The 25552-nt window shown below is 46.5% G+C and overlaps 1 protein-coding gene and 1 long non-coding RNA gene across 2 annotated transcripts; one reads left to right on the top strand and one right to left on the bottom strand.

Annotated features, from left to right (window-relative positions):
• Positions 1–202: 202 nt before the first annotated feature.
• LOC136483252 (uncharacterized) lies at positions 203–2834 on the top strand. Its single transcript, XR_010765378.1, has 3 exons — positions 203–326; positions 440–487; positions 2491–2834. It is a non-coding gene; the product is annotated as an uncharacterized lncRNA (long non-coding RNA).
• A 17988-nt stretch (positions 2835–20822) lies between these two features.
• LOC136481367 (peroxidase 4-like) lies at positions 20823–23162 on the bottom strand. The gene is made up of 4 exons (XM_066478723.1): positions 22849–23162; positions 22573–22764; positions 22321–22486; positions 20823–21381 (listed from the first exon to the last, which is right to left on the bottom strand). The coding sequence occupies exons 1-4, from the start codon at positions 23086–23088 to the stop codon at positions 20990–20992; spliced, it is 990 nt and encodes a 329-aa protein (XP_066334820.1). The 5' UTR covers positions 23089–23162; the 3' UTR covers positions 20823–20989.
• Between the last annotated feature and the right edge of the window lie 2390 nt (positions 23163–25552).

The following is a 25552-nucleotide window of genomic DNA, read 5'->3' as shown; positions in this document are numbered from 1 at the left end:
AAATTTGGGCGTGATTGGGGATTCAGATTCAGCACTTGACTGTCAGGTCACGCCGTGACTTTCCTTCTATCACCCACGTCCAATTCCGATCTGAGGACCCATAGCGCGTTGTGCCGCCTGCCGCGCCGCCGGGAGGACCTAAAAGAGGGAGGGAGATGGGTCGGTGCTGCTGGCTGCCGCCAAATCGCAGTGGGATCGGAGTGGCCGCTGCTAGGATGTGGTCTGGTACTCTGGTCAAGGAAGAGGCTGCAGTGCAACGACTGCACCGAGACGCTGTCGGGCTGCCGCCGGCGGACACTGCAGCGACACCGTGGAGACATGCACCTGTGTGTGATGCCAACAAGCTAGAGCTGCGATGCTAGTCATTTGATCTTTTCTTTACATGCGTGTTCGTACTTCCTAGCAAGTAATACACCATCAATTTGATTCCATTTTGCAGCTTTGCGGGTGCTCGATCCCCGGTGACCCTTGTGTTCCTGACTTCCTGGTAAGTTGCATCCCCTTGGAAACACACTTTGCAGCTTCTAAATCAAATACTACTGGCTTGTGAACCAAATACTCCTGAACATAGTGGTAGTTCATAAAAAAATGTTGGGCAACCATTAAAAATGACTTCTATGAACTTTGCTGGGCTTTTCATAGCTACAATGTCTGCCTCTAGAGTATTAACTCCTCCTTTATCACTCTTGTTCCAAAGATTGATAGCCCCACTTGTATATCTGATTACAGACCCATATCCCTTCTTAATTGCTCAATGAAAATCATTACCAAAATCCTTGCCAACAGGCTCCAGGCTATCATTCCTTCTCTTATTCACAAAAAACCAATATGGCTTCATCAAAAACAGAACAATCCAGGATTGCCTTGCTTGGTCCTTTGAATACCTGCACCTATGTCACCATTCTAAGAAGGAAATCATCATTCTCAAGCTGGACTTTGAGAAAGCTTTTGATAAAATTGAGCACCAAACTATTCTAAAACTTATGGAAGCAAAGGGTTTTGGACCACTTTGGCTTGGATGGATCAAAAACATTCTCTCCTCTAGGACCTCCAATGTGCTACTCAATGGGGTGCCAAGAAAAACCATTCATTGTTAGAGAGGGTCAGACAAGGGGATCCCCTCTCCCCTTTCCTGTTTGTCTTGGCAGCTGATTTTCTCCGGACCATACTGAACAAAGCAAGACAAAGAGGCCTTCTCAACCTTCCAATCCCTCTGAATACCTCTTTGGACTTCCCTGTGATTCAGTATGCTGATGACACCCTTATTGTCCTTGAAAGTGACACAAGACAGTTGTTTTTTCTGAAATCTATGTTACATTCCTTCTCTGAATCCACTGGGTTAAAAGTCAACTTCAATAAATCCATGATGGTTCCAATTAACATTTCTCCAGAAAAGTTTAACCATCTAGCCAATACCTTCGGTTGCTCTAAGGGATCCTTCCCTTTCACTTATCTTGGCCTTCCCCTGGGGATCACTAAACCCAGAATTGATGATTTCCTCCCCCCTTGTTTCTAAGTGTGAAAGAAGATTAGCCTGCACTTCTACTTTCCTCTCCCAGGCTAGGAAACTTGAGCTCACAAATGCTGTGCTTTCAGCTCTTCCCACTTTCCACATGTGTACTCTATCCCTTCCTAAAGGAGTAATTAAACAGATTGATAAATTCAGGAAACACTGCCTTTGGAGAGGGGCTGACATAAATTCTAAAACAACCTCCAAAGGCAGCATGGGAAATGGTGTGTGTACCAAAGGAGGAGGGAGGCCTAGGTGTTATTGACTTAAAGAAACACAATGAAGCTCTACTAATGAAAAATCTAGATAAATTCTTTAACAAGAAGGACTTGCCCTTGGTTTCTTTGGTTTGGGAGAAGCATTACAGCAATGTGGTAAGTTACCCAATGCCACTAAAAAAAGGCTCATTCTGGTGGAGAGACATCCTCAAGCTTCTGCAAACATTCAAATCCTTCTCCATCATTCACATTAAAAATGGAAGCACTTGTCTATTTTGGGAAGATAAATGGATCCAGCAGACTTTGAAAAATGATTACCCTGAACTTCACTCCTTTGCAAAAATCAAAGTTATCTCAGTCAGGGAATTTTATGCTTAGCAGCATCTTCCAGACCTTTTCAATCTACCCTTGTCCAATGAAGCATATTCCCAACTGCAAGCAGTGCAATCTTTCCTTGAGCACTTTCCTTTAACTGATGGAGATGACAAATGGTCATCCAATTGGGGGGAATTTTCAGCAGCTAGAACCTACAGCTTTCTAATTGGACATAGAGATGTCCACCAAGCATACAGATGGCTCTTGAATTGTTTTTGTCAACCAAAACATAAGGTCTTCTTCTGGTTACTCCTAAATGACAGGCTTAGCACAAGAAATATACTAAGAAGGAAGAATATGCATCTTGATTCATTCAACTGCGTACTGTGTAGCCTTTCAGTCGAAGAAACCTATCAACACCTTTTCATTGATTGTCCTTTTGCTAAGGATTGCTGGAGCATGTTGGGTATCAGTTTTCAGAATGGAGTGGACATCTTTGAATGCATATTACAACTCAGAGATAAATCTCATCCAGTCTACTTCATGATGGTTGCAATTTTAATGTGCTAGGCAATTTGGTCTGTCAGAAACGACTTCATCTTAAAAAAAGAACAGCCAGAGATACAAGCAGCAAAGAGAATATTCAAAAAAGAGTTATCACTTCTGAGTTTAAGGGCAAAAGTCAAAGTTTCAATCACTTTTGACTTATGGATCCTTGTAATCTTTTTACTCTCCCTTTTTTTTTCATTTCCTTCTTTGTTTCTTAACTGCTTGTACAGTAACTCTTTCGCTTTTTTTTACTCAATAATTTCTGTAGTGATCCACACCCCTCCAGTTTCGTCCAAAAAAAAAAAAGAGTTTAGTTGGGGTCATCAGGTCAGGTCAGGTAGAAATCTTGTATATTAGCCTTGTCAAGACTGTCTTACTTGCCTCTCTGAGAACTCCTGTTGCATGTTTGCCATCTCGGAAATAATTACTCTGCATTAAAATCGGCAGTGTTCAGCAGCATGTACGAGTGGTAGAGCTATTGGACTCGCTTTCCGTGACTCCACCCCTTTTCAGGTAGTTTGGTGCATCGCTATTCTTCCTGTTTTGATGGCAAATGAGCCTGAAACTTCCATCGATTGGTTGAAGAAAGCGTTAATAGTGGCACACATAGGAGTTGTGCGAAAGGATGGAGAAGAAATTCTGAAAAATTAGTAAAATTGTTTTTGCATGCTTCCACAATTGCACACCAGGCCAAATGTGACTGTTTTGCTCTTTTTAGGGAGCTTTCGCCTTTCGGGAGCACGTTGTCTATGACCGAATCCCTGAAACATATTTCCTGAGTAAGCCATTCTGTGTATCTATTTTTCTAAATGCTGAGTCTGTCTATTTCGGTGTTTCCATGATTAATTTGACCTATTGATCTGTACTGCTATTATTTCGCGTGTTGTTGTAATGAGTTCCAAATAATACAAGCTTGCCAATCAAACTGGATTGCTTTATCTTATACTTTCACCTATTGATCTATACTGATATTATTTAGCTTCACTACCCCAGTTCTTCATATCACTGTCGGTTCTAGAAACCCCTTCACTGCCGGATTTTAAACCGACAGTGGCATACCAGCAGTGATGGGGGTTGACATCATTGCCGGTTACCTAAAACCGACAATGATCTACAGGCAAGAGTGTCGGTTCCTGGCGGCACCCGATAGTGTCCGGTTAAACCAACACTCACTACGCCAGAATCGATTTGTGCTGGCACAAGGAAATTAGCGTGCTAGCAAGCGCAATTAGCACCCGCCAGCACAGAGAATCATCTGTCCAGCGGGGATGCACCCGCCAGCACAGTGGCCACTGTACTGGCGGGCAACACAAGCACCTACTAGCACAGGTCACCCCATCTCTGCTGGTGGGTGACATAATCACCCGCCAGCACAGAGAGCACTGTGCTGGCGGGCAACATAAGCCCACCGCCAGCATAGATGGGTGACCTGTGCTGGCGGTTGGTTATGTCGCCCGCCAGCACAGAGCACAGTATAAAAGCTCCTGTTCATCATCCTCCCCAGGCAACCTTCCAGTTTGGCGCTTGCCCGAGAGGAGCTCGGGAAAAGCCCAAAAACACCAAATCTAAAGGGGGGGGGGGGGGGGGGGGAAGGTTTTGCTCTTGATTTCCTTGGAGGAGGTGGCTATATAAGGTGAGTTTGTGCCATTCCAACCTTCATTAGCTTGTCATCTAGATCTAGAACTAGGAGAGAGAGAGAGAAAAAATAGAACTAAGTGTCCTTCGTCTCTTTGTGACACTTAGTTCTAGAAAGGTCCTTAGCCTTTAAATGAAAGCACAAGTCAATAACAGAATGCATGACAAGTAAGATAAGGAGAAGGTAAACAAGCATACAAGCAATAACATAAAGGTACAACCACGCACATGAGTACACATGTCAACAATATAATCCAACACGCACAAAAGCCAAACGACATGTCTATTACATGAAGATCCACAAAATAACCAACAAACACCCCCAAGCTCCCCCCTATCTCTACTCCCCCTTAGGCGACGAGGCAGAAGCGGCGGATCCGGAGGGCTGAACAACGTATGCCGAGGCCTCGGCGTCGGAGCTAAAGCCAGAAATGCTGGGAGAACTCTCGGGAAGAGCTGGATCAACACGAGGGGAAGCGGGCATGCCACCCTCAGGCAAAGGAGAGGAAACTGTCCCCTCAACCTCAGAAGCCATCTCTGCCTGAATCTGCTGAGTGACAGTGCGAAGAGCGGCATCCGGCTCGTCAAGCCCCTCGGACCGAGGTGTCACAAAGGACGGAAGAGGAGAACTGGACCTCGGCGCTGGGAGATCAGAAGGCTGCGGCGGTGTCTCCTCTGATAGAAGTGGAGCTGTAGAGAACGGAGCAGACACCTGAGTCGACATCGGACTCGTGAACTCACCCTGCCGTGGCTGCTTGGGAGAAGAAGCCGGTGACTGTGTAAGCTGAGGCTCGGTCGTCTGTGGTAGTGACAACATCCCAGTCTGCAGAAGAGCTGAGGTGAGACTGGGTCAGTGGCCAAGGGAGTCTGCACGAAACCAACAATCGGAGGAGCAGGAGCTGTGGGTTCGTGCTGGATCTGCTGAGTGGTAGGAAGTGGGGGTGGCTCAAGCCCGGTGTGACAATACAGCTGTCCTAGGCATCCAGAGAGAAAAGAGAACATCTGACCGGTAAGCATCTGCTGCCTCTGAGCCTCCTCCTGCTGCCTCTGAGCCTCCTGCTGTTGTCTCATACCATCAAGAATGACCTGCTGGGTCTCAAGCTGAAGGGACATATGAGACTGCATCTGTACCATCCTCTCCTCAGCCCGCACCATCCTCTCTTCACTCGCCCGCTGCACGGCTGTCATAGACTGGAGTACAGCTGTGAGCGTGTCGGGCTGAGTGACCTGAGCAGCTGTCACTGTGGGAACTGTCGGCTCTGGCGCTGGCTCATGCTGTCCTGGAAGAGAAGAACCACCCGCCTCATCATCATGAGCACGACGAACTCTGAAGGACTGTAGTCATCGTCCTCATCGGAGTCCTCAGAATCTGTGGCAAGGTAGTGTGGAAGAGAAGCCTCAGCGGCTGCAAGTATCTCATCCTCTCGCTCGGCCTCATCCATGGCTGCCTGTGCAATAGCTCTCTCCTCGAGCTCAACATGCGCACGCCGAACCCCTCTAGCTCCTCTCCTAGCATCATTAGGCATTGTGGGCCTATAGAACTTGAAGCACGTCTTGCAGCTCTCATAAATGGATATGTGCTGCCGACCTCCCAAGCAAGCCAACAACCAACTAATCCAATGAGCATATGGCTGCTGACGGTTCATGCCCATCCCATCCATAATAGCATCCTCCACCTCGGACACCAAAAGATCAACGATGTCAAACGGCCTGTGTCTCATGATGTGTACGAGAAGCCACTGCTGCAGTCCGGTGATCGACTCGGCATTCCCAACTCTGAAGAGTAAAGACCTCTTGAGAGCGTTGTGAACCACATACGCCTCAGGAGTCAAGCGGCCGGTCAGGAGTCCTAGGAGTGCCTGGAAGAAACGGCTGAATGAACAAAGGACTGATCTCCTCATCTGTCGGGAAGACGGGGTCGTGAGCACGACGAGGAGGATCAATACCAGGATAGCACAAATGGTGAAGTGACACCTCGGACAATGGAATACCAAGGTGATGAGCAATTAATTCCCTTGACAACTGCCACTGCTCTCCCATGAACATGAACCGCATCGAGAGCTTGTCAGGGTCAATGTGAACTGTAGCATAGAAGATTCGGACCCAATCTGGAACATATCGGGTCCTCTCACTGAGTAGGCCCTGTTCGGCTGGACTTATTGCTGCTATGGCTGATTCGTAGGACTGATTTGTTGTGAGAGAAAAACATTATTCCCATAACTAAAAAGTAGGGCTAATTCTGACCGATAAGCACAGGGCCTAGAGTTGTCAAGCCGGGGATGTTGTATGGGAGTACCACCTGCGGCTGCCCTGAGAGCTGTCCACTGTAGCATCCTGTGCGTGCTAAGCTGAGAACCACCTCGAGTGTAAGAGGTGAAGAAGCTCTCCTGTAACAGAGTCCAAAAGCGAGGATCCACATTGTGGTCACGCCTAGGCGTGAACCACTCATCGAGAGTCACATTCCTCAACTTCTTCACCATAGGCCCTGGCAAGGTCCTCAAATCACGAAGATGGACTCCAAAAACCTCAGCCCGGGTGCCCCTGATCCTGCCTCCCTCCTCATCTGTATCACTGCGTGCTCTCTCCGAAGGATGGGAGAAGCACGCTGCTGTGCTGGCCTCTGAACGCTTCCTCCGCGGGTCCGAGGACGGGAACGCTGCGCGGAAGAAGGTGTAGCTGTCTCTGTCTGACGAGTACGGCCTGACCTCCTCAAAGGCTGCTCTGTCGGCTGCTCCCCCCGAGCCTGTGCACTGCCCTGAACTGGCTCCCCAATACGAATACCCCTTTGTGGCCGAATTTTTTACTATTTAACCCCTTTTTTTAAAAATTTCTCACAAATAGACCTCTGGCGGAAAGAATTCAGGAAATGGACCCTTGGCTCGGCGCTAGAGTGACTGACGCCGAGCTCGACGCCACCGTCAATGGCGCCGAGCTCCTTGGCACGGGGCAGTGGCCTGCCAGGGGGCTTGGCGCCAGTCACTCTGGCGCCGAGCCCCCTAAATATCTGCCGCCCCACCTTTCTTCTTCTCCATCTCGCCCTAGCCGCCCCTGCCCGCGCCGTCACCGCTCCACCGCCGCGCCGCGGCGCCGTTGCTGCTCCCTCGCCCGAGCCCGCACCGCGCCGCCGTGCCCTCGCGCCGTTGCCCGTGGTTGGCTGCAGCGCCGCGCCGCCACGCCCTCCACCGCCGTCCTCGCCTTAGCCTCGCCTTGGTCTCCACCGGCGGCCTCGGCCTTGCCCCACCTTGCCCCCTCCACCGCCGGCCTCGCCCCGCCTTGCCGCCGTCCACCGCCGGCGTGTCTCCCGTGCCTGTCGAGCCGGACTCGCCGCGCGGAGCGCCGGACACCCCGCGGCCGCCGCACGCCACCTCTGTTGTCGGCCGCGCCACCGCGGGCCCGAATCTTCGCCTTGACCTACGCCCGTCGTCCGTCGACCCGGAAAGGTAAAAATTATGAATATGCAATGTACCTATTTAGTTGGTGTTTGTTATTTACTAGTTACTGTGATGACTCAGTTAGTTGATTTAGTGAGATATATATGTAGTTATATTTGTAGTTAACTACATATGATCTATCTATTTAGTGAGTACACTATAAATATATACGTAGTTATTATCTTGATTATTTAGTTTGTAGTTAGAAAGTACTTGTTAGGTACTATCTATCGTCTAATTTGGACTAAAGGACATGTTTTTCATTACGTTTTTGAAATAGATGGACAACCTAGTGACCATATATCATGGATGCACGGTTGAAAGCGATCGCTATGAATATGTTGAGTTTCTTGATATGCAAAGCGTGCCTGTGCTATTCAATGATAGGCCTTCATTTAGTGAGATGGTTGCAAGGGCTCGGGAGGAGCTGCATTGCTTTGTAGATGATGACATTGCAGTTGATGGTGTACTGCACCTAGGTTGTCCTCCAAACATCTTCAGGTGAATGATCTCAATTGGTTGTGTGGATCAGTTGGACAACTATGTGAGATCGGCTATGAAGAGCCAGCTGCAATGTTTGGACGTGGTTGTGCGTCGGGTGTTAGTTGATCCAATCCCTCATGGGTTTACCCCAGCAATGGATCATCCAGCACACATCGACCCTCCCATTCCGGAACCTTACCTGCATGTGCAGATTGCGCCTACGGTTCCTGATGCTCAATCTGCCCCCAATGCGGTATTTGGAGATGGTTGTCATACTCATGTTTTCATGGCAGATCCTCCTTATGAGATCCCTTTGACACAGAATCATCTGAGTAAGTGTCTTAACCGCATGGTTTTTGGGAGCTTATCCCGTTCCTTACATCTGTCTTTCATTCTTTCCTCATTTCTGTAATGATGTTGTAGGAGACATTCCTGAGAATATGGATGTGCCCCATGTTGCTGTGCAAGTGTACTTTGGAGATGGATTCCGTGGCTCCAATAGTGTTGAAATTATACATGATTCAGAGCCATATGAGATGGCTAGGGCTCTTGATTCTGATGATGATCGTCCTGTTGGAGAGATGACACAGAGTGATGTTGAGATGATGAGGTGTATCTTTCCCGACCGCCGTGATCCTAGAGTTCATGAGTTCAGTGATCTTGCTCATTCCGATCAGGCATTTGCAGAAGGACATGATGATGAGCTCCTAGAAGCTCCTGAGGTTGGTCCTAACATGGCAATTGAGGAGGGGAGGGTGTTTAATGACCTCCCTGCTTTGAAGAGGTGGTTGCAGGCTTTTGTAGTGATACGACAGAGGCCTTATAGGGTATTTCATTCATATGTGGAGCGCTGTTACACAGTTGTGTGTGACAAGGAACGCTGCCCATGGAGGGTTTGTGCAAGGAAGCAACAGGTGACTAAAAAATGGAAGATCACAAAAGTTGTCGGGCCACACAATTGTGCTGACCATGAGCTGACATTGAGGCATCGGCAGTTGACATCTACCCTCATTGCCAAGCGGTTGATGGGAATTTTGCAGGGAAAACCCAACATGAAGGTGAGAACAATTATCAGGACCGTTGAGGCATTGTATGGAGGATATGTGATAACTTATGGTAAAGCATGGAGGGCTAAGCAGCGAGCGTGGAAGATGATATATGGGGACTGGGAGGATGGGTATGAGCAGCTGCTAGTTCTTTTCAATGCAATCAAAGCGGTGAATCCAGGCATGCATTATGAGTACATCCCAAAACCTAATGCATGGAAGGATGGGAGGCAGATATTTTTTCGTGCCTTCTGTTGCTTCCCTCAGTGTGTCGAGGCCTTTAGGCACTATCGTCCTGTCTTCTCCATTGATGGTACGTTCTTGATTGGTAAATACCAGGGCACACTTCTTATAGCCATATCCTGTGACGCGAACAACAAGTTAGTTCCTTTGGCATTTGCTTTGGTTGAGAAGGAGAACAATGACAGTTGGGGATGGTTCTTGAGGCTAGTCCGGATACACGTGGTTTGGCCTGGCAAGGAGGTTGGCGTCATATCTGATAGGCATCAGGGCATATTTAATGCCATGCGAGAGAAGTTAGAGGGGTATGCACCTTTGCACCATCGTTGGTGTACTCGACACCTTGCCGAGAATCTACTATGGAAGGACGGTGTCAAGAAAAACTTTGATCTATTCTAGGAGGCTGCTCGATAGCTTGAGGATAAGTACTTTAGGGAAAAGTTGGAGCAGGTCAGAACCGCGTCAAATGCAGAAGGTAGACAATGGCTCACAGGTTTGATGAGGGATTTGGAGAAATGGACGAGAGCTCATGACGCTGGTGGCTGGAGGTACGAGTTTCAGTGCAGCAACATGGCAGAGTCATTCAATAAGTTGCTATTGGGGATACGTGGTATGCCCGTAAATGCAATTGTTCAATTCACCTTCTATAAGCTTGTTGCCTGGTTCAACGATAGACACGCCCATGCATTGCAGTTGAGGAGTGATGGAGAGATATGGGCTCCGAAACCAAAGGCACACCTAGAGAAGGCAAGAGAAAGGGCTGACACACATGAGGTTGCATGCTTTGACCACGCCATAGGGACTTATCAGGTCGAGCATAGGGGTGGTACAACGTCCGATGGCGAGGTCCGAGAGTCAAGGATACATGTGGTTGTCCTCCAAGATTTCAAGTGCACTTGTGGTAAACCAAGGCAATACCACTTTGTATATTCTCATTTGGTGGCAGCAGCTAGGCATCGCAACTATAATATCGAGAGGAGGATACCTCACGAGTTCAGTGTCAACACGCTTGTGAACACATGGAGCCCCCGCTTCGTGCCTTTTCAGGACCCTGGAGAGTGGCCTCCATATGATGGGCCGAAGTACATTGTGGATCCAGCTTACTGTTGGAACAAGCGTGGATCAAGGCAGAGGACGAGGCATAGGATGGTTATGGATCAGATACCCAGAAGAACTAGGCATGGGAGAGGAACTCCATTTGTTACTGATCCCGAGCAGTACGAGTGCGGCAAGTGCGGTAGACTTGGCCACAACTCACGAAGTTGCCGTTGGTAGATTAGTGAGGTAGGACTATTGATTTATAGTATTATTTTATATTTGTCTTATTCATATATTTAATTATGCATGTCTCAATTTATGCTTGTATTTGTGTCAATTACTTATACATTTATAAGTTCATGTTTCATTGTACATTGCAATTCTAATTCATTCACTTTTTTTGTAGGATGGAGCAATTCCACCTGCTGGACCCGACGTACGAGGAGACCCACCGAGGACGTCTCGTTGCATTGGGGCAGGTAATAATCTATAAGTTTTATTCGTACATGTGTTTGTGAAGTAACATGTGACTATGTTTTATTCAATGTAGGACCTTCCGCACCTTTGTTCTAGGACCCACAATGGGTTCTTGGACATTCGGTACGACGATAGGTACACTCCTTTCCTGCAAAGAGCTGGTCTGGATGTCATCTCCTTTCAGGTTCGTTGTGGGTTGCCCAAGTTCAACTCAGCGGCGATAACTGCATTGGTAGACAGGTATTAAAGTGAATCATTGGCTCCATTCATGGCCATTTGTTCATGCGATTTACTTTTTGACAAGTAATCTTGCTTGGTCTTAAATATAGGTGGCGGCCAGAGACTCACAGCTTCCACCTACCTTTCAGGGAGATAACAGTCTCGCTTTAGGACTATCAGAAGATGCTAGGCCTAAGGATTCATGGGAACCTAGTCACCAGGCAGTGCAGGTCAGAGGGCTGGAGAGCACGAGTGGAGGCCTTCCTTGGGCGTGAGCTTGGCGAGCAAGGGGCTCGCACTTCTAGAGTTCCCATCTCATGGCTACGTACAGAGTTCACACAGTGCCCCAAGGAGGCAGATGAGGAGACGGTTGGGTACTACTGCCGGGTGTGGATCCTATACCTTTTTGCTTGCGTTCTCTTTCCCGACACGACGGGTGACAATGCGTCCTGGATGTGGATCCACTGCCTCAGTGACTGGGACTAGGCAGGTCAATATAGCTGGGGCTCTGCAGTCTTGTGTTTTCTATATCGGTAGCTGTGCGAGGGGTGTTGTCGGTCTACAGCGAACCCATCACTTGGTGGATGCGTGTACCTATTACAGCTGTGGATGTGGGCTCGTTTTCCAGTTGGTCGTCCAGAGGTTCTGGCTCGTCGTGAGTGGTTCCAAGGTCAGCCTCCAAGTCGCCAGCTGACGTGGGCATACCTTTGGGACCAGGTCAGGGTTCCGCACACGAGGATAGACCGGGCGTACATTGAGTACACGAACAAGCTAGATTCGCTGACGGCGTCTAGTGTAAGTAAATTTTATTTTCCATGCTGCTTTGAAAAGGATTAGTATACCATCTAACATCTTATTTGGACATGTTGCAGGTGGAGTGGGAGCCGTATGGTGGACAGGATGCACTTCCTTTTTAGCTGAGCAACGTCTATGGGGCCGACGACTACTTCTATAGGATGAGGTGCCCTCTAATCTGCTTCTATGCTGTCGAGTACCACCTGCCAGATAGGGTTGCACACCAATTTGGAGTGAGACAACTTTGGCCTATGCCTCTGTTCTCGATTGGCGTTGACTTACACAAGTAAGTGTTTTGATATTTCAAATGTCTCATGATGATGGTCCATTTCTTATAATATGGTGCCACGTACGTGGATTAATGTAATGATGACATACGTGCAGGTTGGATCATCAGAGGAACAAGAAGATTTTTGACTGGGAGAGGCACCACTAGTGCTACATTGAGGAATGGGAGGAGATGCACGACAACCTAGACGACAACAACGAGCCACACACGAGCCGTGAGTTCAGGTGGTACCAAGCTTGGTACCAGCGTTCGACACGGTGCAGGCTTAGGCTACAGTGGACCGAAACTGACTACGCCGATATCGAGTCCTCCGACGATGAAGACACGACGTACGACCAGTCCACTCATGCAGGAAGGCAGGTGGAGGCAAGACCGATCTTGGACAGAGTGGTAAGCCAATCGCCTTATTTTGTTACATTGAATTACATAACAATACATTAGGCATTCTTGGACCGACATTAGGAGTTATCTATTGTAGTTATTGCAACCTTCGAGCCGTATAACCCTTATAATAAGTTACATTCTTGTACAAAAGAAAACAAAACTAAATGCTATCTGTTAAGAAGTCTTATTATTGAAAACTTTGTTGCAGGGCAATACACTGAGAAGCTCAGTTGAAGAGATCGAGCGCGTTCGGCCGAGAGTCAATGATGACTACATACTTGGCTTCCTAGACGTAAGATTTAAAATATTCTTTCAAACAAATCATTAATACATTATATTCTTTCAGTTAACATAGTTTTGTACAACAGAGGCTATCATGTCGTCTACGCCGTGCGGCTGGTCGTTGTGGTTGCAGGACAAACACGACGCATGACATGTACGATCCTTCCGCAGGAAGAGGAGCCTTGGGTTCCTCTAGTCAAGCAGCTATAGGGGATGGGGACGAGGATGAGGAGGACGACGACGACGATGACATGGACAAGAGGCACGATGAGCTTGGGCCCTCTCAGCTCCATGACGCTCCATCGACTCATCCTACACCGCCTCTAGGCACTAGGCGACGCCATCCACGTGACCCTTACACTCTAGGCACCAACGCTCTAGGTCACAAGGGTAGGGGCAAGAGTAGGAGACAGTGAGGGACGTGGTAGGTGTTACTATGAACTATTGTGAATTTTGTATTTACTTTTCTGTAACTATTCGGGACTGCATGGACATTGTGGACTATTTGGACTTTGCATGACATATTATGTTGGTTGTGATATTCGTTGTGGTTGCATTATGCTCATTGGATGATTAAATGTTTGGAATATATATTGATATCTCTGTTTGTAACTGTGGATGCTCCTAATACAAGACCGTATCTTGCGAATTTTTTGCATGAACCTTTAATCATACTACACTTGTACAAAGGCACAAATGTAGTACACATATTAACTATAAATTTATTACGTGTATAATCCAGGAATATTTGTACATACGCTGTGTAGAAGAATCTAGGATTACCAAGCAACAGTGAACGAATCTATGCTTTTTAGACAATAAACATAGACTTTTCAGATACATGGACAACATCGAATTATCACATCACTGATATAGACTTTTTAGATACACGGACAACATGCAAGGAAGCACAACTCAACTCTATCTCCACCATCCATCTTATGACTGTTTGATCCAAGGGCTGAGGTGAAGAGGCACACGGATCGCTGACATGGCACATTGACAGGCCTCCATTCCTCCTCTCAACCTATAAATAACCACTCACTCCCTCTCATTCACACAAACAACAAGAAAGAAGAACACTCCTTAGCATTTGCTTTCGTTGTAGTACCAATGTCTGGAGGGTCATCTAGAGGGAGAGGAAAGGGGAAGAAAACTACCTGGGGGTGGGAGGGTTCTCTTGGTCCCGATTTCTTTGAGGAAGCTCTTTATGAGAGGCTCCTAGTTGAGAGCAAAAGTGAAGTTAGCAGCGGTTACAAGGACGACAAACAGGACGACAACAACAATGGTGCCGATTCACAGGAGGCACTCTGCAATGATCCATATTGCACCTGCCCTAACCACAAAAAAATGGGGCCTCCCCCGTCATCCCCGCCACCACCACCAACAACAACGGGAGGCTACTATGGAGAAGGTGCAACACAATTTGCTATGTGGCCATACTACTAGGATGACTTTATCTTTTTCACATGTACCCAGGTTTAATTACCTAAGGCATGTTAGGTTTAATTACCTAAGGCATGGTTTAATTACCTAAGGCATGTTAGGTTTAGTCAAAGAAAACTCTGTACCCAGGTTCAGTACATGTAGTCACATGCCATTTAATGTGTTTCGTGTGTTGATTTCTATAATGTCGTACGTCGTTAAGTGTTTTTTGCAGCACTATTCAAATTTAAATACGTCCGTATCATTAAGCGGAATATTAAGACCATTGATAATGAAAACAACAACATAATGAAAAGTTCGATACTGTGCCATATTACACAACATATTAATACTGCAACTACATGTCGACAGTAGACATAGGGGCAAATGCACTTCCAAATCCTCAGTTTGAAACGTACTGAGTAAGCAACTCATCATCCGAGTACCAGTCCTCTACTACAACCCTGTTGCTGTGGCTAGGCTCAACTGCGTTGCTTTGACCTGCCTGTCACTTGTAGTTAGGGATGAAAATGGTACAGATATTTTCCGACCATATTCGAAACCGAATCCGTTTAGAGGGGTTGAGATCTGTCTGTATCCGAGTCCGGATATCCAACATCCGATACCGTATCCGTATCCGAATACTCAAATCACATATTTATGATGTCGATATCCAATCATATCCTATCCGACATAGTTGACACTATCCGTATTCAAATCCGAATCCAGACAGAAATATGAAAACAAATGTAATATCGGTGATATCCGTCCGTATCCGATCCGTTTTCATCCCTACTTGTAGAAAGCGGCCTCCGCTTTATCTGTGGCCGCTGTGGCCTGAGTGAAGAACGCGTCGTCATCCTCCTCTGCCTATAAGCCCGCCTATGCTAGAGCGATGAGCTCGCTCAGTCTGCCAGTGTCGTCGTCAGCCTCCTACGCCTGAATGCCTGCCTCTGCTAGAGAGATGAGCTCGCTCAGTCTGCCAGTGTCGTCCTCAGCCTCCTGCGCCTATATGCCCGCCTCTGCTAGAGCAATGAGCTCACCCAGTCTGCCACTGTCGTCCTCATCCTCGTCTCCGTCATCATACAACACAATCGGTGATTGAACAGTGCGACCAGCTCGTGATCTATGGTCATCTAACTTCTTCTCCTCATACCTTGCACGAGCCACCTCTGTAGCATGTTCCCTGCTGCAACCAATCCCTTCATGTATAAAATGCAATCAGTTAGCAACGCGATTATATTACATTTAAAACCAGGCAACAAAAAAAAAAGGTTTTCAAGCACTCACTGGCACATAATGTAGCAACATGCTCGTTCAAGACCTGCATCTGTACTCTTGTCTCCTCCCTTGCCTCATTCCTTGCCCTCTCCTCCTCTAACATCATTCGCCTCTCCAATCCCCATTTGTTAAGCCCAACATCGATCAGGTTACAAATACCGCACTGTCTAGCAAACTCACGCATCTTTTCTTTGTGATGTTTAACGAATAGGTTGACGAAGTCAGGTTCATATCCCCTCTTCCGTGCAATTAGTTGCCTCTTCTTTAGTTCATCCAAGAATTTAGCTTGACCATCATAACATTTCCAACTGCATTTCCTAGTGCTCTGTTCAAAAGAAATATTATATCATATATGTCTTAGCAAAACAAACAAAATACGATTTCATGTTTACCAAAAAAATAACGAACCTCATCATACTCAATCATATGGCCACAATAATGGCATATTCCAAGCTCTGAAGGGACTAGGCCATAGTTGGATTTTACACCACATTCGCACATGACAGGAGGTGCTTTGTAGATTACCCGTTCTTTCTTCTTTTCCTTAACCCTCTGCGGTTCTTCCGGCCATTGGTTCTTAGGACCATACAACCACTCCTTGAAACGACACTTCGCCATTGAATACACCTAAATAATGAGACATTAGTACATGAACACATATAGCTCAAGATTTTAACACATACACTTTGCACTTACTTCATGCTTGTTTGGACACACAAACTCCAATGTATTCTCAGGGTTTATCATAGCTCGATCTCCGCAATCACACAGAGGAGGTTCCTCAAGTCGTCTAACTGTGGCTAGGTGCTTCTCCTTAGCTGTCATTGCCGGAGGGTTAAGGGGGTGGAACCCACCGCTTGAAGTGCTCACGTGGATGTCTCCCTCTAAACCAATCGTCGAAAAAGAGGTACCTAGGATCAAACTTGTCTGCACCATCGATCCACTGAAAGAAAAAACACCTCTCATGGTCCTACACAATGAGATTCCAACAAAATATTAGTACCATAATTAAACAAATAAAGAAAAAGGATAGTATAAACAATTTCTTACATTAATCTGACTACATGTGTAGAAGCAACGCGCGGCTGTGTCCAGATGTTTCGATTGAAAAACATGGGCCGAGAAACCACAGTCACAGTTAGGGACAGGAAGGTCAGGAGGGACGGGGGCATCTTTGCTAGACGTGTCGGGGTATAATTCTCGAGGACGACCCTGTTTTCGCCAAAACTCCTCCCGAAACATTTCTTGCATCTAACAAAACGGATGTAATTTAACAAACATAAATAAAAACATCACAAAAAAATATCAATGAGAACCATAACTATAATACAACCAATTCCGTTCTAAGAACCAAAAGCAGTTAACATTATACCCTAAACCTAGGGTTTCTCATTTCATCCACAACAATGAACCCATAACATAACTACATGCGGCTTGGTTTGCTAGCTTTTTCCACGCCTTGGAATCAACCTATGGTTGTATAATATATATATTGTGGGATACAATGAAACCCTAAGTGATGACGATTCTTAGGTTCAAAAATCCGACTAATATGTACCAAATCGATGCGAAAAAACAAGGAGGTGAGCGAGTATACCTTGCTCTCGAAGATCTACGGATCAAATCAAGGTTTTCAAGGTCCAATATGTCGATTCATGAGGTAGGGTGAAGTGGGGAGAGAAAAACCCGAGAGGAAGGAGAAAGAAGAGGAAGAACGCTCGGGGAAGATGGGTGGGCTAGGTTAAATGCAGGTGGCTCGGCGCCAGTCACTCTGGCGCCGAGCCCCTAGCAGGCCATTTCCCTGTGCCCACGCCAAGCTCGGCGCCAGTGACCGTGGCACCGAGCTCGGCGCCAGTCACTCTGGCGCCGAGCCAAGGGTCCATTTCTAGAATTCTTTCCGCCAGGGGTCTATTTATGAGAAACTTTCAAAAAAAGGGCCAAATAGTAAAAAATTCAACCTCTGTGGCTGCCCCTCAGTATCCGGCACGCTCGATGCACGCTCCCAATCCTTGTTAGACTTGCTCTTCTTCTTCTTAGGCACAACCTTTTCCTTACCCTTCCTCTTCTCACCTGCCATCTGCAAGAGATATGGTGGAAGATTATAGAATGGCGAGAGAGAGATATACAAGAGTAAAATGTAACTTAAGCATAGCAAAGGGGAGAAGTAGATGGGGCCTCACCACTGCACAAGGATTTCGGGTAGGAAGTGGACTCTTTGGCCTTAAAGACGGCGGTGGAACCCTAGGCGGCGAGGCGCATGGCACAGAGATGGCCGGAGGCGGCGTGGCGCATGGGAGCAGCGGCGCATGGTGAAAACGGCGGGCAGGGCATGGTAAAATGCTAGGTTAATTAAAAAGCGGCGCGTCGTAAAAGGACGCCGTGGAGATGCGTGTGGTAAAAAAGGCACCGGATGTTCCAATGGGAGTTGATAACAAGGTGAACAGTGCACGGGAAGGTCCGACACTATGATGTTTAGATGCGCCGGACAAATTTTTCAAGGGTCCAAAAATTACTGAGATTTTCTTCACCACCGGATGTTCCCCTGCTGGAACCTAAGAGGCTTCGGAACATCCGGTGGTGACAAAATTGCTGCGCCCAACTAATTTCTCTTCCTTGATCTTATTATAACCTATGTTTGTCATTTTAATGTAATTACATCCTAGGTTTAACTGCTATGTTTTTCATTTTAATAACATGGAAATCTTATCATATAGGTTGTTAAAGATGGATCAAAGAGCATGGATGTATGGCACACGGAGGCATTCACCTACTTTCATGTTAGAGGTAGAGAAGTTTGTAGAGGCTGCGAAGAAGCATGCTCGCATTTGCAAGACAAAGCAAATACATTGTCCGTGTTGTGACTATAGCAACACAATTTTATGGGACGATACTAATGTCATCAAGAGGCATTTGATACAGCAGGTTTTGTGCATGACTACACAATTTGGTCCCACCATGGAGAGGCAGGAGCTACTTCCAACAACACAGACATCAATACTGGCTGTGATGAAGTGGGTGGTGATGATGCAAGTGACAATGATCATGTTATGATGGATGATGATTACGATCTTGGAGATCAAAATGGTGATCAAACATATGTGCATGTGGAACCACAGGTGGATGAGGAATGTGATGCTGATATGGAGGACATGTTGCGCCACATTGAACCGGAAGTTTTGCTAGGGACTGCTAAAGGGTTAGAGAATTTCGAGACCCTAAAGAAGGCAGCAAATGACCGTATGTATGAGGGATGTGGGAAGGAGTGGATAGTGCTGCGTTTCGTCCTTCATCTTCTGATCCTGAAGGCTAAATTCGGTTGGTCAGACAATAGTTTCAATGATCTCCTTACTCTGCTTGGCAATTTGCTACCGAAGCTGAACTTTGTGCCAAAAAACACATACGAAGCAAAGAAGATTATCAATCCATTGAAGATGTGTGTGCAGAGAATACACGCCTGCAGGAACCACTGCATCCTGTACCGCGGTGAGCATGCGGCATTGGAACGGTGTCCAAATTGCGATGCTAGCCGTTACAAAAGTAATGCCGATTTCTATGGGGACCATGCCAGTTCCTCAATCGGGGATAAGAGGAAGAAGGGTGCAAAGAAAGGTGCTGGTGCTCAAGTGGAGGATGAGTCCTGTATGGGTACTGACACGACGACTCAGCACAGAGTCCCTGCCTTGGTGATGTGGTACTTGCCGGTGGTGGACTGTCTGAAGCGTTTGTTCTCAAACCCAAACACTGCTGAACAGATGACTTGGCACACTGATCGCCCAGTAAAGGATGATGGAAAGCTTCGACATACATCCGATGCTCGCCAGTGGAGGACCTTCAATGCCAATCATCTAGAGTTTTTAGATGAAAAAGGAATGTACAGTTCGCGTTGAGTACAGATGGTGGTCTACTGTGCTGGCGATTGGTTATGTCGCCCTCCAGCACAGTGGACCACTATACTGGCATGCGAGCACCCGCCCGCACAGACCGCCATTTGTGCTGGCTCAAAGTTGTTGGCGGATGCGGAACCCGCCAGCAGAGTGGTGTTTTACCCGCCAGTAAAAATATTTTCTAGCGTAGTGACTATTGGTTTGTGGCTCCAACCGACAGTGATGGTCAAATCAACGCTGTCGGCTAGTGGCTCAAGCCGGCAGTGTTGAGTAAGCCTACACTGTCGGCTGCTATCTCAAGCCAGCAGTGTTGAGCAAGCCAACACTGTTGGTTGATGGCTCAAGCCAGCTGTGTTGGTCGAGCCATCACTGTCGGCTAGTGGTTCAAGCCAGCTATGTTGGTGAAGGCAACACTACTGGCTGGTAGGTCAAGCCGGCGGTGATGGCTTCAACAACACTGTCGGTTAGTATGTCAAGCCGACAGTGATGTCTTGAGCAACACTACCGGCTCGTGGCTTAAGCCGGCAGTGCCCTCTTTACCATCACTGCCGGTTTTGTGCTAACCAGCAGTGATCCCTATTTCACATTTTATTGTTTTATATTATATTTTATTTGTTTCGTGGAATCGGGTTTCGCTTTATATTCGCTACGTAGACGACATGTCCATCAACATCAAACATTACAAATGTTACGGTTACAGTTCAATTGTACTTATCAAGATCTCGATTCCTCAAAATAAAAAAGAAATTACAGTAGTCTAGCGAGCCGCTCTGTCCCATAGTAGTCCTTGTACTTCATGGACCGTGCAATGAAGAATGTTCCGTTATATTCCAATACCTCAGCTAGGATGAAGGCTGCTAGCTCCAATGACAGTGCTAAGATCTCCATGTCTAACAACCTTTGGTGTTTAAATTTTTTGCGATGCCATTCAAAAAAGATGATATCGAAAGGCACAAATGTAAGGGATGCCATTCAAAAAAGATGATATCGAAAGGCACAAATGTAAGGGATAACAATAGATCATTTTTTTTGCTCCGATTTCACGCCGAGGTAGCGAAACATTGCCCACATTACGTAGAACCCGCATTTATTATTTCCCGCCGGCTAGTTTAGGGTCTCCAATTGCATTGGTGCAACCTGGAATGGGACCTTCGTCCCACCGATCATTCTTCCTTGGACACTGTGCCACATCATAAAGTGTGAAAAAGGGCAACATCAGAAATATGTTAGTTTTAACAGTTCATCCTTTTTACTTTGAATACTTCACATCATTTATTTATCATGCAAAAGCATACATGTATAATAATAAACTCAAGAAAAAGGTTGTGTAAAGAACAAATGATGGATTACTTATTTAAATGAACAACATCTCAACACCTTGGTACAACATGATGATCTCACAATTTTGTGAAAGTAGACATATTACAAATTAACTTAAGGACATCACACTGAAAACCCTTGCTACTAGATAGTGTGCACCGCCTCTTATTAGTTAATCCTTCTGCAGTTCTTCCTGATCTGCCCATTAGAGCCGGTTAACGGTGTGATGTCACCCATCTTTATCATGCCTGTCACAAAATCTGAGAAGAATGTGCTCTGGCTACTGATGTATGATTGAACTTGCGCATCGGTGGCTCCGCCATTGAAGAGCTCCTGGTCGGAGTGTAGAAGCCCCTCCTTGCACACAAGGTTCTTGTAGTAGTTGTTCTCAAAGACGGTTGGGGTTTGAAGGTCCAGAGGCGCCAAATTGTTGTCACCTGAACCTGAGGTTCTAGGGCAGCCTGATTGCCTTGTTCTCGCGAAGGTGCCATCGATGTTAGTGTCATTGTATACGTGGGCTCTGAAGTTGGTGCAACGTGCTTGGCCAATGGTGTGAGCTCCTGGCAAAAGAGGCATTACACAAACAAAAATGCTTAATGATTTAGATTACTATATAGAGAGAACCCTGCATGATCGAAAGTTACAAATGGGGTGATTGAGAAAATGAATTATGGACCGCTTAAATTAGCACATAACTTTTGGAAGCATCTTCTTGTTTTTTTATTCAAAAAAAGCATACAGGCTGTTCTTGATTGTCTAAATTTCTAAAAAAGAAGATAAAGGTATCTGATTCTAGGAATGAAGTGAAACAAAAGGAACCACTTGTATGGTTTGTACCTAACTTGTATCTTGGTATGTACATAATGTGCAAGTACTTTATGCATGTTTTAGTATTTCGTCGAATTAAGATATTAGGTGGAAGACTGACCTTTCAGCAATCGAAAGTGGCTATCTAGTTAGAGGCAGGATTAGCAAAAAGTTAAAGCTTTGGGCAAAGAATTTTCTACAAGAAACCCCTGCCGACAATATGTGGTATAATGTCACCTCTTTTACATTTTTCTAACTGCGCAGATATAACTGTTTCGGCCCAACTTTCATATGATAAATTTTTTAAAACATATGTAATTTGTCTAGTAGTAATATGAACACACATGGGCCAACACTAATTATTTATGTAGTCTTTCTAACTAACTGCCAAAATTAGGCTATTCATGCATGTCACAGCTTGATATGTGACGACGAAGAGAGTTAAGCTTCCAAGTCAAAACGGAACTAGTATCAAATTCCGGTGGTGATAGTACATATATATACCAGCTGCATCTTCCACCAAACAAAGCTACATTATTTAGTAATAAATAGATCGAGTGTATGTGGAAAGGCTTTTGCTATATTCTAACTGGAAAGTTTTCAAAAAAAAAATTCTAACTGGAATATAGTAATTCCATATATATATATATGCGTTTGAGAAAGAATATTTTTTGAGAATATTACACACGCACCAGAGAGCGCGACCATGTCCTTTTGGGAGAGGCCCTGCGCGGCGAAGAGCGAGGTGAGGTTGGCGAGGCCCGACGTCGGCGGCGGGATGTTGTTGTTGGCGCCCCTGAAGCTCGCCGTCGTCGAGTCGCGCCGCCCGACCTTCACGTCCCAGCTCGGACCACCCAGCTGCATATCACCGTCAGCATCCATCAGTTGACACAGTCTCACAGTTCATCATCTATTGCCATGCACTGATGCGCTACTACACTCACGATGACGACGCTGTCCCTTGCAGCGATGGCGAGGATGTCGGCGCAGGAGACGACGCCAGGGCAGACCTTCTCGACGGCGGACTTGACGGCGTCGATGACCTCGAAGCCTCGCACGGAGCCGTTGTTGGGCGTCGCCATCTTCTCGCCCTGGAAGCTGGCCGTGTCATCCAGCAGCAGCGACGCGTCGCAGCCCTACATGCACGGTGACCAAATTAGGTTAGTCATGCATGATATGATGAGATGCATGTTGGAGGGAATGGTGGCGGTGGTAATAACTTGGACGAAGCAGTCGTGGAAAAAGAGGCGGACGATGGAGGCGCCCATGCGCTGCTCGGTGGTGATGGCGGACTGGATCGCCGACTTGACGGCGTCGTACACGCCAGGGCACGAGGAGGAGTAGAAGCTGGTTGACAGCTGCGCCGACGAGGTGCCGGCCGCCATTAGCACTAGGAGCAAGAGCAGAGCGACGCCGCTGGCGCTGCTGCTGCATTTTGTTGCAGCTGATGCTGGAGCCATGATTGATATCAATCAACGGGTGGTATATATTCCTATCCCAAGCTAGTGTTGCTGCTGCACAGACTGCAGTGTGTGTCTTGGCTGTAGAATGAGATGGCTAGCTGGGGAGCATGCATGGGTATTTATAGCCCAAGCAAGCCCTGGGCATCAGCTGGTTTGGTTTTGTAGCATCAGCAACTTGTATGTATAATATTGAAGCTAGGAGCAGTCTAGCACGGGCATGAATATGCATAAAAAATTAACTAACATTATGATTAGCTAGCTAGGTTACATCATGTATGGAGTATGGACTTATGGTACGACGACTTCACCTGCTTTGTTGGACTTTGAGTGGAAAAGCAACCGATGATCCTCCGCCAATCAAGCTGGTTAGTTATATGCTGCCTGCCCAACAGGAAATCAGGAACCAGCCAGGTGTGTGCCGTAGGTGTGTACGTACCTTACCTCAGAGCGCGCATGTATGTATTCTTGGAATGTATTGTGTACTCGAGAGTTTGGTAGTAGCAAGAACCAGGAACCTAGGATGACGACAACTCATGCAGAGTTGTTGAAGCCTGCATTGCCAAGCATCTCGATGCTGTGTAGTTTAGGACAGCATGCACAGAATGCATGGGAACGTTTTGAGCATGTTAATACACCTAGCAAAGCAGAAAAGAGCAACACGGTTTCTTAAAGGTACCCTACAGATGACCCCTTTTCTAATCTTGGGACGGTTCAGCGAAGCTAACCCTTTCTTCATCAGTCTCTGAGAAGGCTAGTAGTTAGCTGCGTGTGGTACCTAGTCATGCATGTTGCCCCATATATAATCCGGCCTCCCAGTAAAATTTTTTGCTTATCAGATTAAAATCTTTGTCAGCAGCTGCTGATAGTACGCTGCGTGATGCGTGTGATGGGCACACGGATTCTCTATTCTGCAGACTGCAGAACTGCTGGCAAGAAAGACCCGGAACCATCATTCAGAGGCCAGCGCTGCTAGTACTGCCCATGCATGCATATGGGTCATCGTGGAATAAGAGACATGCATGTATGCCGGAGAGGAATGGTCAAACTTGTATGCATGCATGGCTTCCAGTACCACACTGTACACTGTAGCAGTGACGGTTATTTATTTAAACCTGTTCAAATTAACCATGCTTTCAACACAACATTACATATAATAATAGTATTATCTATTTGTTCAAAAGTCCTTAATCCAGGACATTTTGTTGGAGCAGTAGTCAAGTGTCTTCGAGCGAGATGCATGAGGGACATTTTGCTTCAGAGTTAAGTGGCTGTGAATAGGGCAACAATGTACTACACTCTCACGCTCACGATCAGAGCAGTTGCCTTGACAATGCAGCATGTTACCTGGACGACAACATGTTACCTGGACGAGGACTTAGTGTCACCAGTAGAGAAACTACTTTTACTCCCGGTTCGCAACCCCCTTTAGTCCCGGTTTGGAAACCGGGAGCACGAATTCAGGACTAAAGGGCCCCTCCTTTAGTCTCGGTTTCGCGCCCGGGACTAAAAGTGGACCTTTAGTCAAGGATCAGCGGTACCAGGTTTTTTTGTTTCTATTTCTATTTTCACGCTGCTACCAGGTTTTTTTTGTTTCTATTTCTATTTTCCTTTTTTTTCTATTTTCACGCTGCTACCGAACTAAAGGTTTTCTTTTTTTTTGTTTCTATTTCTATTTTTTTTCTTTTTTTAATTGATGATTCGTTTTGGTTTTTGAATACGCATTCTACGCTGCTAGAATATACGTACGTTTATAATGTTCAACATTTTGTATAAACTATAGTACGAAGGACTTTTAGTCAAGGATCAGCGGTACAATCCCATAGAGCAGATCCTGTTCAAGTTCGTGCTGCATGGTTCGAGAGCTGAGCTTTTAAGTTAGCTTTCACTTTTCTGAACAAGCGAGGTGGTGCTAATAGGTGGGACTGGCCAGCAATTCCAGTATATTGCGTACTGGGCCGGCCCATCGAAGCTCCTATAAACACCCGGGACTAAAAGACCTTTAGTCCCGGCTGGTAATACCAGCTGAGACTAAAAGACCTTTAGTCCCGGCTGGTAATACCAGCCGGGACTAAAAGTATATCTTTAGTCCCGGCTCGTAATACCAGCTGAGACTAAAAGACCTTTAGTCCCGGCTGGTAATACCAGCCGGGACTAAAAGTATATCTTTAGTCCCGGCTCGTAATACCAGCCGGGACTAATTGATTTCCTACGTACGTAGCAGCTAGCTAGCAGAGAGACACGTACTGACATGTCCTGACGGTGAACAGCTAGCTAATGTACTAGCTAGCTAATGTAGCAGCTACTCTACGTACTAGTCCCGGTTGAACAAAATGTCGCTCCCGTATTCGGTTGGAGACCTTTAGTCCCGGTTGGAGACAGCAACCAGGACTAAAGGTTCATTTCTAATCTCGGACGGAGCCTAACCGGGAGTAGACTTTTACTCCCGGTTGGAGGGACCAGC

This window comes from Miscanthus floridulus, chromosome 9, assembly GCF_019320115.1.
Source record: "Miscanthus floridulus cultivar M001 chromosome 9, ASM1932011v1, whole genome shotgun sequence".
In the NCBI taxonomy this organism is placed as follows: Eukaryota; Viridiplantae; Streptophyta; class Magnoliopsida; order Poales; family Poaceae; genus Miscanthus; species Miscanthus floridulus.
The sequence above is the reverse complement of the archived record's forward strand: the minus strand, read 5'-3'. Positions and strand labels throughout refer to the sequence as shown.